The sequence below is a fragment of the Manis pentadactyla genome, chromosome 5 (assembly GCF_030020395.1).
Source record: "Manis pentadactyla isolate mManPen7 chromosome 5, mManPen7.hap1, whole genome shotgun sequence".
Taxonomy (NCBI): Eukaryota; Metazoa; Chordata; class Mammalia; order Pholidota; family Manidae; genus Manis; species Manis pentadactyla.
Genome location: NC_080023.1, coordinates 156,983,563 through 156,996,739, shown reverse-complemented (window position 1 = coordinate 156,996,739; position 13,177 = coordinate 156,983,563). Strand labels below are relative to the sequence as shown.

Sequence of the window (13,177 nt, the reverse complement as noted above, 5' to 3'; positions counted from 1 at the left end):
AAGTATTACCTCCTAGGACAAAGCTTAAAATGCTTTGGAGCAGTGCAGTCCAATAGGACTTTCTGCAATGACAGAAATGGTCTATGTGTTGTCTAATATAGTAACCACTAACCATATGGAGTTACTGAAGAACTGAATTTAAATTTTATTCAATTTTAATTCATTTAAATAGCTATATGTAGCTAATGACTATTAATGCAGCTGTACAGTCTACAAGGCTTGGAAGGATCCACCATTCTCAGTGTTACTGCCCAATCTTTATAAGGCTATCTCACGTTAAAAACCAGAGAGCCTAGTATTAGGAAAAATAAGAATCTTAAAGGGATTTGCAAACATGTATTTTTACCACCATAAATTTTGATTTATTTTATATTCCTATCATTAGTAAGCACATAATACTCTGATTTTATTTTCTCTCTGTAATGTAAGATGTCCAGGTACTAATTGGTTCAGTACCTAAAAAGCTTTCTTGCCTTTGACAGCAGGGATTTTTCTATAGGAAGATGTCTGTTCTTCCCAAGCCACTCCATGAAGCTTTGGCATTTGGGGAGAGGCCATCTTGGCACCCTGCCTCTCTGACAAGAGACAGCCCTTCCAGGTAGGTCCTGTGCTTACCCTGCCTGCCAGGGTACCCTGGAGCCAGAGGTACATAAAGAAAGAGACCCACTTAGTGCTTATTCCTCAAGCAGCTTGCAGCCTCGCACACAATCCTCTTTCCCCCTCACACCCAGCCCTCTATCTTCCCTCCCATCTCTCTAAATCCTTTGTTCCCTGCAAGTTATTTCTCGGGGAAGCCTTCCTCAACTCTACACCCGAAGCTGGTCCCTGTGTTATGGGTGCTCTGCTATCACATGCTCTCCTCCTTGGGAGCACATGGTTTATAATATATATATATATAATGGGGTAATCTGATTATCTGTCTCTACCAGAAGATCAAGCTCCATAAGGGCAGAGATGTAGTCTGTCTTGCTCACCATTATAATCCCTAACACTCTGTTATGCCTGGAACATAGCAGGCACTCAACAAAGGCAGTGAGAGGATGCGGAAATGGTCTAGGGAAGTGCCCCACTGACTGCTCAGCCACACATCACAACCTTAGCCTGTGTAACATAGAGCAGAGCTCATCTACCTTCCTCTTCCAGATTTCTTCTTGGGGGTTCCAAGGAGGAGGAACCTTCCTTCCTCCGGATCCCAAACAAGTACAAGGACTTAAAAATTAGAAAAATAAGACTGCCTTCTCAGACCTGAACTTGAAAACCAAGAATAAAGGATCAAAGTCACATGAGAGTGACTACTGACCTTCTGAGTAAAACTCCATAGTGACCGGTTTCAATACATCAAGTCTTAAAAACTACTAGGAGACAGGGACTCCTCAGCAAAGGGGCCCAAGAATAAGCGGAGGGAAGACCTAAAGTCCATACTGGGAGAGCCCTCCTGGTGAGTCTGGAGAAGAGGCAGTCAGGGCTGGCTGGGTAAATTCCAACAGAGAGAATATCAGTCAGTCTGCCCTTGGCAAGATGATCCTACAATGGCTGAGAGGCCCCTCTTAAGGCCACGACCTACCTCCCATCTGGTTTCAGGTTCACCAAAGACATCCCCCAACATGCTGGTGACCCAGAAGGCATGCACAAAGAAGAGGAGCACCAGTGTGCAGACTAGAAAAGTCTAGGCCACTCAACAGTGTCTCAGCTTGATTTAAGATGAATGTTGGGAGCCCCTATGGTAGAAGCCTTCTCTGGAGATCTGCGGAGCTAAAGAATGGACCCAGAACTGTGGGAGCCAATAGCATCCCCTCTGCAACCCAGCACCCAGCAAGCCAGCCTTCTCTTTGCATCACATGCTGGACCATCACCCAAGTTTCTTTTAAGGAGGCTCAAGAGCTTCTTAGCAGGATAATGATTGCAAGCAAGGCAGAAGGTTACACACATAAGTTTCATTTCAAATACTCTTCCAGACCATCTGGACAGAGGCCAATGCTAACATTTTTTACTTAAAATAATACTAATGTTAAAAGAGTCAACATTTTTATGCTCATAAAACATCTTTTGTCTTTTAGCTTTACAATACTGTTCACACTATATAAATTATTAAATAACGGTTAATATTAGAACAATGACATGTTTAAAAGGGTGAATCAATATAATAACTTACTAGGCTTTTTAAAAAGGAATATTGTATCTAAATTCCTATGGTAGCTAAGTTTACCTTAATGGTATTTAGATGAACTGAAGAATTCATTCCCTACTACAGTAGAAATAAAATGGGACTCTGATGGGGAATCTTAAATTCACAATGCAAAGTCTGTTTATCTGAATAAAAGTCTTTAAACATTTTTGTGTTTCTTTGGTACCTCTCAGGGCCTGGAGTATTAGAACACAAAGAGATTATGTGGCCCCAAGTCAGCGGCATATATAAGTGGGCCTCTGGGAGACCGAGAAAAGAGCCCAGGCTTACCATCCTTACCACATGTCCCACCCAGTGAGCCCAGGGCTGGAGCAGCCCATGCCGGGCAGGAGGAGTCAGTGAATAAGTACAGGGCTCTGACTGCTCCCCTAACAACAGGTTCACCCTGTTTCCTTTAACAACAGAGCATTCACCCTGTTTCCTTGGTGCTAAGCCTTCTCTCAGGGCCCAGAGCCACTCCTACTGCCATTCTCTCAAAATCTACCATTTTCAGCCTGGCATTCGATCCTCTTTCAGCCCTCTAATAACAGGGTTTTCATAGACAGTGGCATCAGTTCAATTCTAGGAAGCCCAAGGAATCTTTTAGGAGTAAGAGACAGGAACACTCCCCCTTCCAGAAACGGGCCCCGTATAGCCCATCCCTAGTTCCACAGGTTTGCCTTAGGAGCGGCCCATAGGTCCAGGGCATGAAGGTCTCTCTTTCTCTCTCTATCCTCCAACAGGGCCCTTTCCAATCAAGCCAGTCCTCTTATCATCCACGCTGAGTCACCCTCTCTCTACAGAAATTATCACTCTCTTCAAGGCTCCACTTCAGTCCCCAGAGTTCCAGGAAGCCATCTTGTCATCCCCTCCCAGCAGTTCTCTCTTCGTCAGCCTCAGACATACACATGTCCTGGCCACGCTTCATCACCCTAGCTTCTGTAACATAGGGCACTTTCCTGAGTTATTTCATGCAAGTATGTTTTATATCCCCAATTGCAGTAACAATAGCCTGACTGTACTCAGAAGCCTCAAACAGAATATTTCTTAGTTGGGTTCCATTTTAAGAATGAAAACAAACAATTAAGAAATAAAAGTAAGCAATCAAAAAGGATTTTATCTTCAAAACCCAAATTGGCAAATTTCTGAGGATTATAAGACTTAACCTGATCGTATTTACCATCACAAGTCCACTTCTCCAGGCCTACCTGTATCACTTAACAACTGGGAGAAATACCCAGGGGCTACACAAATGACTAGTCCTAAAGTTCCTAAATCTCTACTTACAAACAGAAGGCTTCATTTTAGATTTTATCAACAGCTGAAATTAAAGGTTTTTTTAGATTAATCCTCAGACATCCTAAAAACTCAAGTCACAGTTTCAGTTCCCCACAAAGCTTGGTTAGTAACACTGCCTGCAGAGGCCACACTCTGCTTTGCATTGGGATTGGATAAGTGAGGCAGGACCCCTGACATCCAGCAGACCTTAGGAGAACTCAATAAATACTAAAAGTAAGGTTTGCCCATGTTGAGAGGAGACAGAGGTGGCTGAGACTGAAAAGAGGAGAAGGCAAGAAAACTTCGCTGTCCCTGCAGCACCAGACGGGGGTTCAGAGAGCAGCTCATTCCACTGGGCTCACAGCGCTTGCCAATAGGCAGGGAGCCAAGGAAGGATCCCTACCATCCAGCTCCTTTTCAATGGAGTCCATCCTGTGCGTGACCTCGTCCTGAAGAGATTCCACATGTGTCAGCAGGTTAAACTGCCACTGGTGCTGAGAGCTCAGCAGCCCCTCTCCGCCTCTGTCCAGCAGCTTCCAAGCAGGGGCTTCCTCTGGTAGGAGCTTTTTGGAGGCATAGTCCCTCACCTAGGGAAGCAACAGCATTTCGTTACTGGGTGAAGACAGCTCCTAGCTCCTACTGTAACCATCTGGAAACACAGCTGCACTTTGGATATTCCAAGTCTCTGTTTCCTTTCCTCCTTCTTTCTCGGGCACCAGACATAAGCATGCCTGCTGTACCAATCACACTACCCTAGGGCAGCAGAGACCTCTGGCTCAGAGGGCCCCAAGGCTGCTTCCCAGTGATCGGCCCTATGCCCTAGGCCTGAGATGGCCTCACAGAATGTCTTCCAGAGCCCTGAGATCATAGTAGAGCAGGGAAAGTGTAGAGAAGGGTTAGTATGAGGGAGTCAGACAAACTAATTTTGTCTTAGTTCTGTGCCTTGCTGAATGAGCAAACCTAGATTAGTTACTTGACCTCCCAGAGCCTCTGCTCCCTCTTGGGAAAGACGTAAATAGTAAATCCTACTTTAAAAAGGTTCATGAAGGACTCTGTGGCATCTTACTACACTGATGGACAGTGATTGCAATGGGGTATGGGGTAGGGGACCTGATAATAAGGGTGAAGTAATAACCAAATAGTTTTTCTTGTGAAACCTTCATAAGAGTATATATCAATGATACTTTAATTTTAAAAAAGGTTCATGAGGAAGAAATAAAATAAGGTTTACAAAACAGTCCTGACATATGGTCAGTTTGCCACCAATGAAAGAGATTCTTAAGCCTTGCAGCCTTGTTTATGCCCAATATTTCCTGATTTTTTTACTATGTGCCAGATGCATCTAAGAAATCTGCCTAGTCTGCAGGATCATAAACCTTCTCTAGGGTTTGTGATCTCAACCTTTCATTCATTCATTTGAAATGAAATAGATTTCAGCTAATATTTCTTTAGAGTTTCCTTTGTGCAGAGCAATGCACTAAGAGCTTTCCACAAACATGTTGCACAATAATCGAGAGGGCACTGTCACTGCTCCTACTACAGGTAGGTGAGGAAGCCCACTCAGAATCACAGTTAAGTGGCTGAACCCAGGCTTGAAACTGATCTGTCTCCAAAGACTGTCTTAACAGCCTTGCCCGGCACTGTTAAGGCACGGGCTGCATAGGCACAGTGCCCACCCCTGAGGCTTGTAATTTAGGATGCTCCCTCTTGGCAATATGCAGCAACATATTTAAGGCCAGTGACACCAACCCGCAGAGTAAAGTCTATGAGAGTAAGGACAAGGATGGAGAAGATCTCGAATCACAGGAAGCTGAAGCCTCACTGACAGCTGAAGACAGAGCAGATAAAGACCAGTGAAGAGTTAAAGATGACAACATTAGCACGAAGATGAAATAAGGGAGCTCCAGAAGAAAATTACAAAAAACTGTAGCTCTTGGGAAAACTCATGAAACCAGCAAATACTTTGACAAAACAGACTTTTTTTTGTCAGGGCTATTAAGGATTTTATTGAAAAAACTTATGCCTAACAAAACAGTTGACTCTTTTTACCCATGCTAAGAGAATGAACACTGAGGTACAATTATAATGTAAATTACATTATAGAAAACCTATTTTCATTAGTTTCATTTATCAAGCTTTTCTCCTTGCTACTTCCCGCCTCTGCAACCCACTCACACTGACTCTGCCATTTTGTGGATGTTTCCTGGAACCAATGATCTTTGGCTTAAGAGGGCTCTCCTGACTTTGAACCCATTTTAAGAGAGAAACAAACACATATGATAAGCAAATTTAAATAGATTTACAACAAAAAAAATTTTCTAGTAAACATCTTCTACAGAACATTTAGCTTCAAGAGAAGAACTTGAAATCACTCAAACACTGAATTAAGAACAAGTACAGTGAGCTACATACCTTTGGTGAGTTGGTTTTGGGGTCACTGTCTCCCCTGCTCCTGCCTTGGTCTAGAGGCCAGCCCAGGCGTGGAGAGAGGGAATCGTCACCGTTCTCATGGAGGGTGTTGACTGCATCATCAAGGGCAGAGCCCCGGGTCTCCACCACCAGCTTCTGCTCTACTGCAGGGTAATAGGTGCGGGGCTTCTGGTAGCAGTGCTCACTGGTGATATACGATTCCTCCACTGACCGGGGCAAGGGCAGGGGCAGGGGCTTCTCCACTGCCCCATTCAAAGTTCTATAGGTTGGGGCCTCCTCCTTGTTCTTGGCTTCAGTGATGTGAATGTGTCTGGAATGAGATCTCCCCTCCCCTGAGTGCTGTTTCCAAGGCTGACACCACAGCTGCAGGTCAGGATGCTCCCTGCTTCTGTTGGGAGAGCAAACACAGGAAGGGCTTTGGAGAGACTGGGACGACTGCAGGGACTTCTCAGGTCTCAACCACCCTCCCAACCATGAGAAGAGTTCCCACCTGGGCCATCTGGCCACAAACCACCATTTGCCAAGCAAGAGGGAATGTAAATCTCTGAGGATTCCACTTCCAGGCAATCTGCGTATACTCAGAGTGAATGGGACTGAACTTGCAGTCAGAAGACCTGATGCATTTCAACTCAGCCACTGATGAACCATGCAGCTGGGAAGAGTCCCTCAGCCCATCTCATTCCTATTCCCTCCACTGCAAAACTGGACTAACCATCTGTCTGCCATCAGCCACTGGATTCGATGAAAAGTAAGTGAATTAATTCAAATAAAACTACTTTGTTGGTGGTAAAAGGTTCTTCAAATGTCACTTACTAAAAATAACCTTAACTTATTAAACAGTCATGATAATCCTGGCATGCAATGGCACTCAATTACAAAACCATTATGATGGCTGGGCTGAGGAGGGGGGAAATCAAAAGTCATCTACGTATAGGTCATTAACAATAAAGTTTTTAAAAAGTTCTTCTAAAATACTCTATTCTCACCATTCCAAGAGAAAAATCTGTTATTAAAGAACTGGGATTGTGACCCTTTTATGGGCCATAGATTCCTTAGAGAATCTGCTAAAAAGCTCTGCCCACAGGCATATGCACATAAACTAAAAACTCTGTATGACTTCAGAGTTTCCAAGAATCATTCACAGTTGAGTTTTCCACACAATAGAGGGTCATTAAATTATTGGACACAATCAATTGTAAAAAAGAAAAAAATAGAAAATATCAGATCGCACCATTCTAAGTAAAACTAGGTGTTTTGTGAAATTTTAGTTTCAGTTTTATACATGTGAGTGATATAAAATGTATTTCTTACTGCAGAATATATACTTTTTAAAGTTTAAAAGCGACTACTCTAGGTAAACTTCACCTTTTAACTCTCCTTTATGACCCAGAACTTCCATTATAATTTTTGATCATTAAATGACCAAAAAAAGGTAACACCCAAAAAGCAAATAACCCGATTAAGAAATGGGCAGAGGATATGAAAAGAGATTTCTCCAAAGAAGAAATTCAGATGGTCAAAAAGGAACATGAAAAGATGCTCCACATTACTAATCATCAGGGAAATGCAAATTAAAACCACAATGAGATATCACCGCACACCAATTAAGATGGCCAACATAGAAAAGACAAACAACAACAAATGCTGAGGAGGATGCAGAGAAAGGGGAACCCTCCTACACTGCTGGTGGGAATGTAAACTAGTTTAACCCATTGTGGAAAGCAATATGGAGGTTCCTCAAAAAACTAAAAATAGAATTGCCATTTGACCCAGGTCCACTCCTAGGAATTTACCCTAAGAAAACAAGATCCCAGATTCAAAAAGACACATACGCACACCTATATTTATCGCAGCACTATTTACAATAGGCAAGACAACAACCTAAGTGTCCATCCATAGATGAATGGATAAAGAAGATGTGGTACATGTACACAATGGAATATTACTCAGCCATAAGAAGAAAACAAATCCTACCATTTGCAACAACATGGATGGAACTAGAGGGTATTATGCTCAGTGAAATAAGCCAGGCAGAGAAAGGCAAATGTCAAATGATTTCCCTCATTTGTGGAGTATAACAATGAAGCAAAACTGAAGGAACAAAGCAGTAGCAGACTCACAGACTCCAAGAAGGGACTAGCGGTTACCAAAGGGGATGGGTAGGGGAGGGTGGGTGGGGAGGGAGGAAGAAGGGGATTGAGGGGTATTATGATTGACATATATGGTATGTGTGTGGGTTACAGGGAAGACAGTGTAGCACAGAGAAGGCAAGTAATGACTCTTACTATGCTGATGGACAGTGATTGCAATGGGGTGCAGGGGGGACTTGACAATATAGGTGAATGTAGAAACCACAATGTTTTCACGTGGAACCTTCGTAAGAGTGTATATCAATAATACCTTAATAAATAAATAAGCAAACACAGTATTTGAAAAAGTGAGAAGAAATCCCTGGAGGCAGTTAATTATAGGATTAGAGTTGTTCATATACTATTCCTGGACTAAAATGAGAAAGAACCAGACACTGTAGACACAGGTTGCTATTCCAAGAGTGGAACAGAGCCTACATGTTTCTGCTGGACCACAGATTAATTCCTGCCAGACACTAAGAAATGGGGAAAAAAAATGAAAGGAAGGAAAAGAAGGAAACAAGTGAGGGAGAGAAGGAAGAATGGAGGGAGGAAGAAAATCAATGGGCTCCTTGAGGAAGGACCAGCAGCTACCAGCAGCTCCTAGTGGGGAGGGCCATGCCCTCCAGGAGATCTGTGGAAGTCAGCAGGACAGACAGGCACTATTCCCATATGGTTCACAGATACATAGAAAGTGGGAGAGGGGGCCACCTTCTGATTGCCACATGACTAAGGGCTACGACTGGCAGTTAGTTCATAGATTCTAGGGATGCTAAACACCCTATAGTGCCCGGAACAATCCCACATCCAGCAACATGACTTCCCAGCACCCAACTGAGTAACAGTAAACCAGACCAGCACGAAAGCACAAGCAACTTATCAGCTCCCATAGATGGGCACCCTCCCCCAACACATCACTGAAGTCTTCCTGCCCAAATGTAAGAGGCCATAAATAAGAAGGCATGGGTGATCTTTCAGAACCTAAAATTCTGCTTCTAAGTGGCTCCAACTATCCTTTCTCAGCTCTTCCACAATACCCAATATCACTCCCAGCATTGGGGAAGGAAACAACCAGCAGCAGGCAGCCTGCGTCCCTGGGCACCTCCAGGAGGGTATCACACTCTGTACCAGGAACCCAAGACTCCCCAGACACCTCTGAGATCAAATTACATCAGAAGAAATGGGAGTCACTGTTAACTTATAAGTCTTCTGGAATCTGAAATCTGTTACTGTGGAGCATATAGGCCACAGTATGGTCCCCCTCTTGCATGAAAATTATACAAGTCTTTTTTTCCTCCCTCCTACAATTTTTGCCCTCCCAACTAAGAATTGAAGCCCCAGCTACTATTCTCCACATAAAATGGACCCTGGCCTTTCCTTGTAGGCCCTGTCCATCATGACGAAGTATGCATAATCAAGCATACTACTCTTTAAATGACAACGGATGCTCTGAAGTTACTCCCAGTTATAATGTTCCCTTTGGAAATAAACCCACCAGTTCACTTAGGAATACTTCTGAGAATTAAGACCCAGAATCTGGGACAACAGAAACTATCCATGTATACACAGACATACTGGGACCATCCTTCCCCTCCTAGGACCTTTCTTCCATATATCATAACTAAGAAGACTGCTCTGTGCCCTCATCTGAATTGCTAGTCAGATTTAACTCCAGTAAAAAAAATCACTGCTATAAAGATGAAGGATCTAGACAGGATTTGGAAAGGACAAGGTTCTACAATATGGACAAGGCCAAGAGCAGTGGCATTTCAGTGAAAAGAGAATACCACCTGACTGAATCCTCAAATGAAGAGGAATACAGCAAAGTTTATAATCAAGAGCATCCCCTGAGGTTTTTCCAGGCCCTCACATGGACCACCTTCCACCTCTGTCAATTTCTGGCATCTCATTAAAAAGAAATTGATTGCGATTCAAGATGGTGGCGTGAGAGGTGAGACAGAGAACTCCTCCAAAAACCACATATAATATGAAAATATAGTTAATACAACTAGTCCTAAAAGAGCAATAGGAAAGAAGGCTGCAACAGACTGCATACACCAGGAGAACAGAGCAGACCTCACAAAACAGGGTAACATACCAAAGCCTTGATCCAGTGGGACCCAAGCCCTGCCCACACTCCAGCTCACCAGCAGGAGGAAGAAAATGGAGCGGGGAGGGAGTGGAGGCCTTGGACTGCTGAACACCCAGCTCTGGAGATTTGCTTTGAGAGCACAAACCTACATTGCATGGTACTCTGGAGATTAGTAGGGTTCAAAAGCTAAGACAACCAGAATATGTGGAGAGACTGAGATTCCAGCCATTTGTGGAGGACAGGGATCCACATCCGGCTGCTCTGGGACAAAGGAAAGGCAGGTGGTCTCACAGGCTTCCTAGCAGTGAGAGGGCTGCTGAAAGGGCAGGGTTTGCAAGGAGGAGAAGGGATAGGTTGACAAAGTTGTCTGGGCGCACTCTGCCCAGCAGGTTGCGAACTTTCAGGGAGCTTCAGGCACTCCATCCCCATGTCTGGTTACTCAGCTCCGAGGCCCCCCACCGAGACAGGGAGCCTGCTGTGCCTTGCTCCTAGCCTGCTGTCACCGGCTCACAAAACAGCACTACCTGCCCTGGCATCAGGCCAGCCAGAGGGAGGCCCCGCCTATGGCAGCTACAGACACAAAGCACAGAGGCTTACATCTATGTGCTCAGCCCACTAGTTCTGACAGTGGAGAGAGGCACTGCAGCCAGGAAGCAGGAAACAGCTCTTTCCTCCCCCCAGGGACCAGCGGGCTCCCCTACAACACCCAACATCACTCCAGGGACTGAGCAACTCCAGAGACTAGAGCTTCTGGGCACTAGAGGGCGCTACATACAAATATGAACAATCAAATGAACCTGGTTCAAACAAAAATCTCACAAACACCAGAAAAAGGGTCAAATAAAACTGAATTCACCAATATTCCTGAGAGTTCAAAATAAAAATCATAAACATGCTCATGGAGGTACAGAAAAATATTCAAACACTCAGAGAAGAATTTAGGATAGAGATTCAATCATTAAGAAATTCCATATCTGGCAGAGGGGCGGAAGATGGCGGCATGAGTAGAGCAGCGGAAATCTCCTCCCAAAACAACATATATCTATGAAAATATGACAAAGACAACCCTTCCTAGAATAAAGACCAGAGGACACAGGAAAATATCCAGACCACATCCGCACCTGAGAGAACCCAGCGCCTTGTGAAGGGGGTAAGATACAAGCCCCGGCCCGGCAGGAGCCGAGCGCCCCTCCCCCAGCTCCTGGCGGGAGAAGAGCAGGCAGAGCGGAAGGGAGACGGAGCCCAGGACTGCCGAACACCCAGCCCCAGCCATCCGGGCCAGAGTGCAGGGCGCTCGATACTAGGAAAACAGGGGAGCAAGAACAGTGAGCGGGAACTGGAGGCCGGGTGTCAGAGAACATAAGAAAAGCGCGCGACCATTTTTTTTTTTTTTTTTTTTTTTTTTTTGCTTTTTTGCTTTTTTATTTTGGCAAGCGCTTTTTGGAAGTCTTAAAGGGATAGGGAACCCAATACTAGGAAAACAGGGCAGCAAGAACAGTGAGCAGAGGCCTGAGGCTGGCACCGGAGAATAAAGAAAAACGAGCGACCACCTTTTTTTTTTTTAATTAAAAAAAAATTTTTTTCTTTTTTTTTTTTTTGGTGGTCGTTGTTTTGTTTTGGCAGGTGCTTTTTGGAAGTCTTAAAGGGGCAGGGCGGGACACTTAATCCAGAGGTAGGGAATCCGGGGATCTCTGGGCACCCTAACCCCTGGGCTGCAGGGAGCAGGGAGGCCCCTTACGGAGATAAATAGCCTCCCAGCCGCTCCTGCACCAAGGCGACTCCACCACTTTGGAGTAGCTGCCCGAGCCAGGCCACGCCCACAGCAACAGCGGAGATTAACTCCATAGCAGCCGGGCAGGAAGTACAAACCCTGTCTGCGCGCAGCTGCGCAGCACAAGCCACTAGAGGTCGCTGTTCTCCCAGGAGAGGAAGGCCACAAACCAACAAGAAAGGAAGTCCTTCCAGCCGTCACTCGTCCCAGCTCTACAAACTATTCCTATCACCATGAAAAGGCAAAACTACAGGCAGACAAAGATCACAGAGACAACACCACAGAAGGAGAAAGACCTAACCAGTCTTCCTGAAAAAGAATTCAAAATAAGAATCATAAACATGCTGACAGAGATGCAGAGAAATACGCAAGAAAAATGGGATGAAGTCCGGAGGGAGATCACAGATGCCAGAAAGGAGATCGCAGAAATGAAACAAACTCTGGAAAGGTTTATAAGCAGAATGGATAGAATGCAAGAGGCCATTGATGGAATTGAAATCAGAGAACAGGAACGCATAGAAGCTGACATAGAGAGAGACAAAAGGATCTCCAGGAATGAAACAATATTAAGAGAACTGTGTGACCAATCCAAAAGGAACAATATCCGTATTATAGGGGTCCCAGAAGAAGAAGAGAGAGGAAAAGAGATGGAAAGTATCTTAGAAGAAATAATTGCTGAAAACTTCCCCACACTGGGGGAGGAAGTAATCGAACAGACCACGGAAATACACAGAACCCCCAACAGAAAGGATCCAAGAAGGACAACACCAAGACACATAATAATTAAAATGGCAAAGATCAAGGACAAGGAAAGAGTGTTAAAGGCAGCTAGAGAGAAAAAGGTCACCTATAAAGGGAAACCCATCAGGCTAACGTCAGATTTTTCAACAGAAACCCTACAGGCCAGAAGAGAATGGCATGATATATTTAATACAATGAAACAGAAGGGCCTTGAACCAAGGATACTGTATCCAGCACGACTATCATTCAAATATGACGGTGGGATTAAACAATTCCCAGACAAACAAAAGCTGAGGGAATTTGCTTTCCACAAACCACCTCTACAGAACATCTTACAGGGACTGCTCTAGATGGGAGCACTCCTAGAAAGAGCACAGCACAAAACACCCAACATATGAAGAATCAAGGAGGAGGAACAAGAAGGGAGAGAAGAAAAGAATCTCCAGACAGTGTATATAACAGCTCAATAAGCGAGCTAAGTTAGGCAGTAAGATACTAAAGAGGCTAACCTTGAACCTTTGGTAACCACGAATTTAAAGCCTGCAATGGCAATAAGTACATATCTTTCAATA

General features: G+C 44.4%; 1 protein-coding gene across 5 annotated transcripts in view; it reads right to left on the bottom strand.

The window, feature by feature from the left end:
• The window catches only part of PHF20 (PHD finger protein 20), a 173,455-nt gene that overhangs the window by 2,663 nt on the left and 157,615 nt on the right, over nt 1-13,177 (bottom strand). For all 5 annotated transcript variants that reach the window (XM_036902427.2, XM_036902430.2, XM_036902428.2 and 2 more), the window contains 2 exons: nt 5,855-6,260; nt 3,846-4,029 (listed from right to left, as the gene is read on the bottom strand). In XM_036902427.2, coding sequence (XP_036758322.2) covers nt 3,846-4,029; nt 5,855-6,260 — 590 coding nt within the window. The remainder of the gene's footprint in view (nt 1-3,845; nt 4,030-5,854; nt 6,261-13,177) is intronic.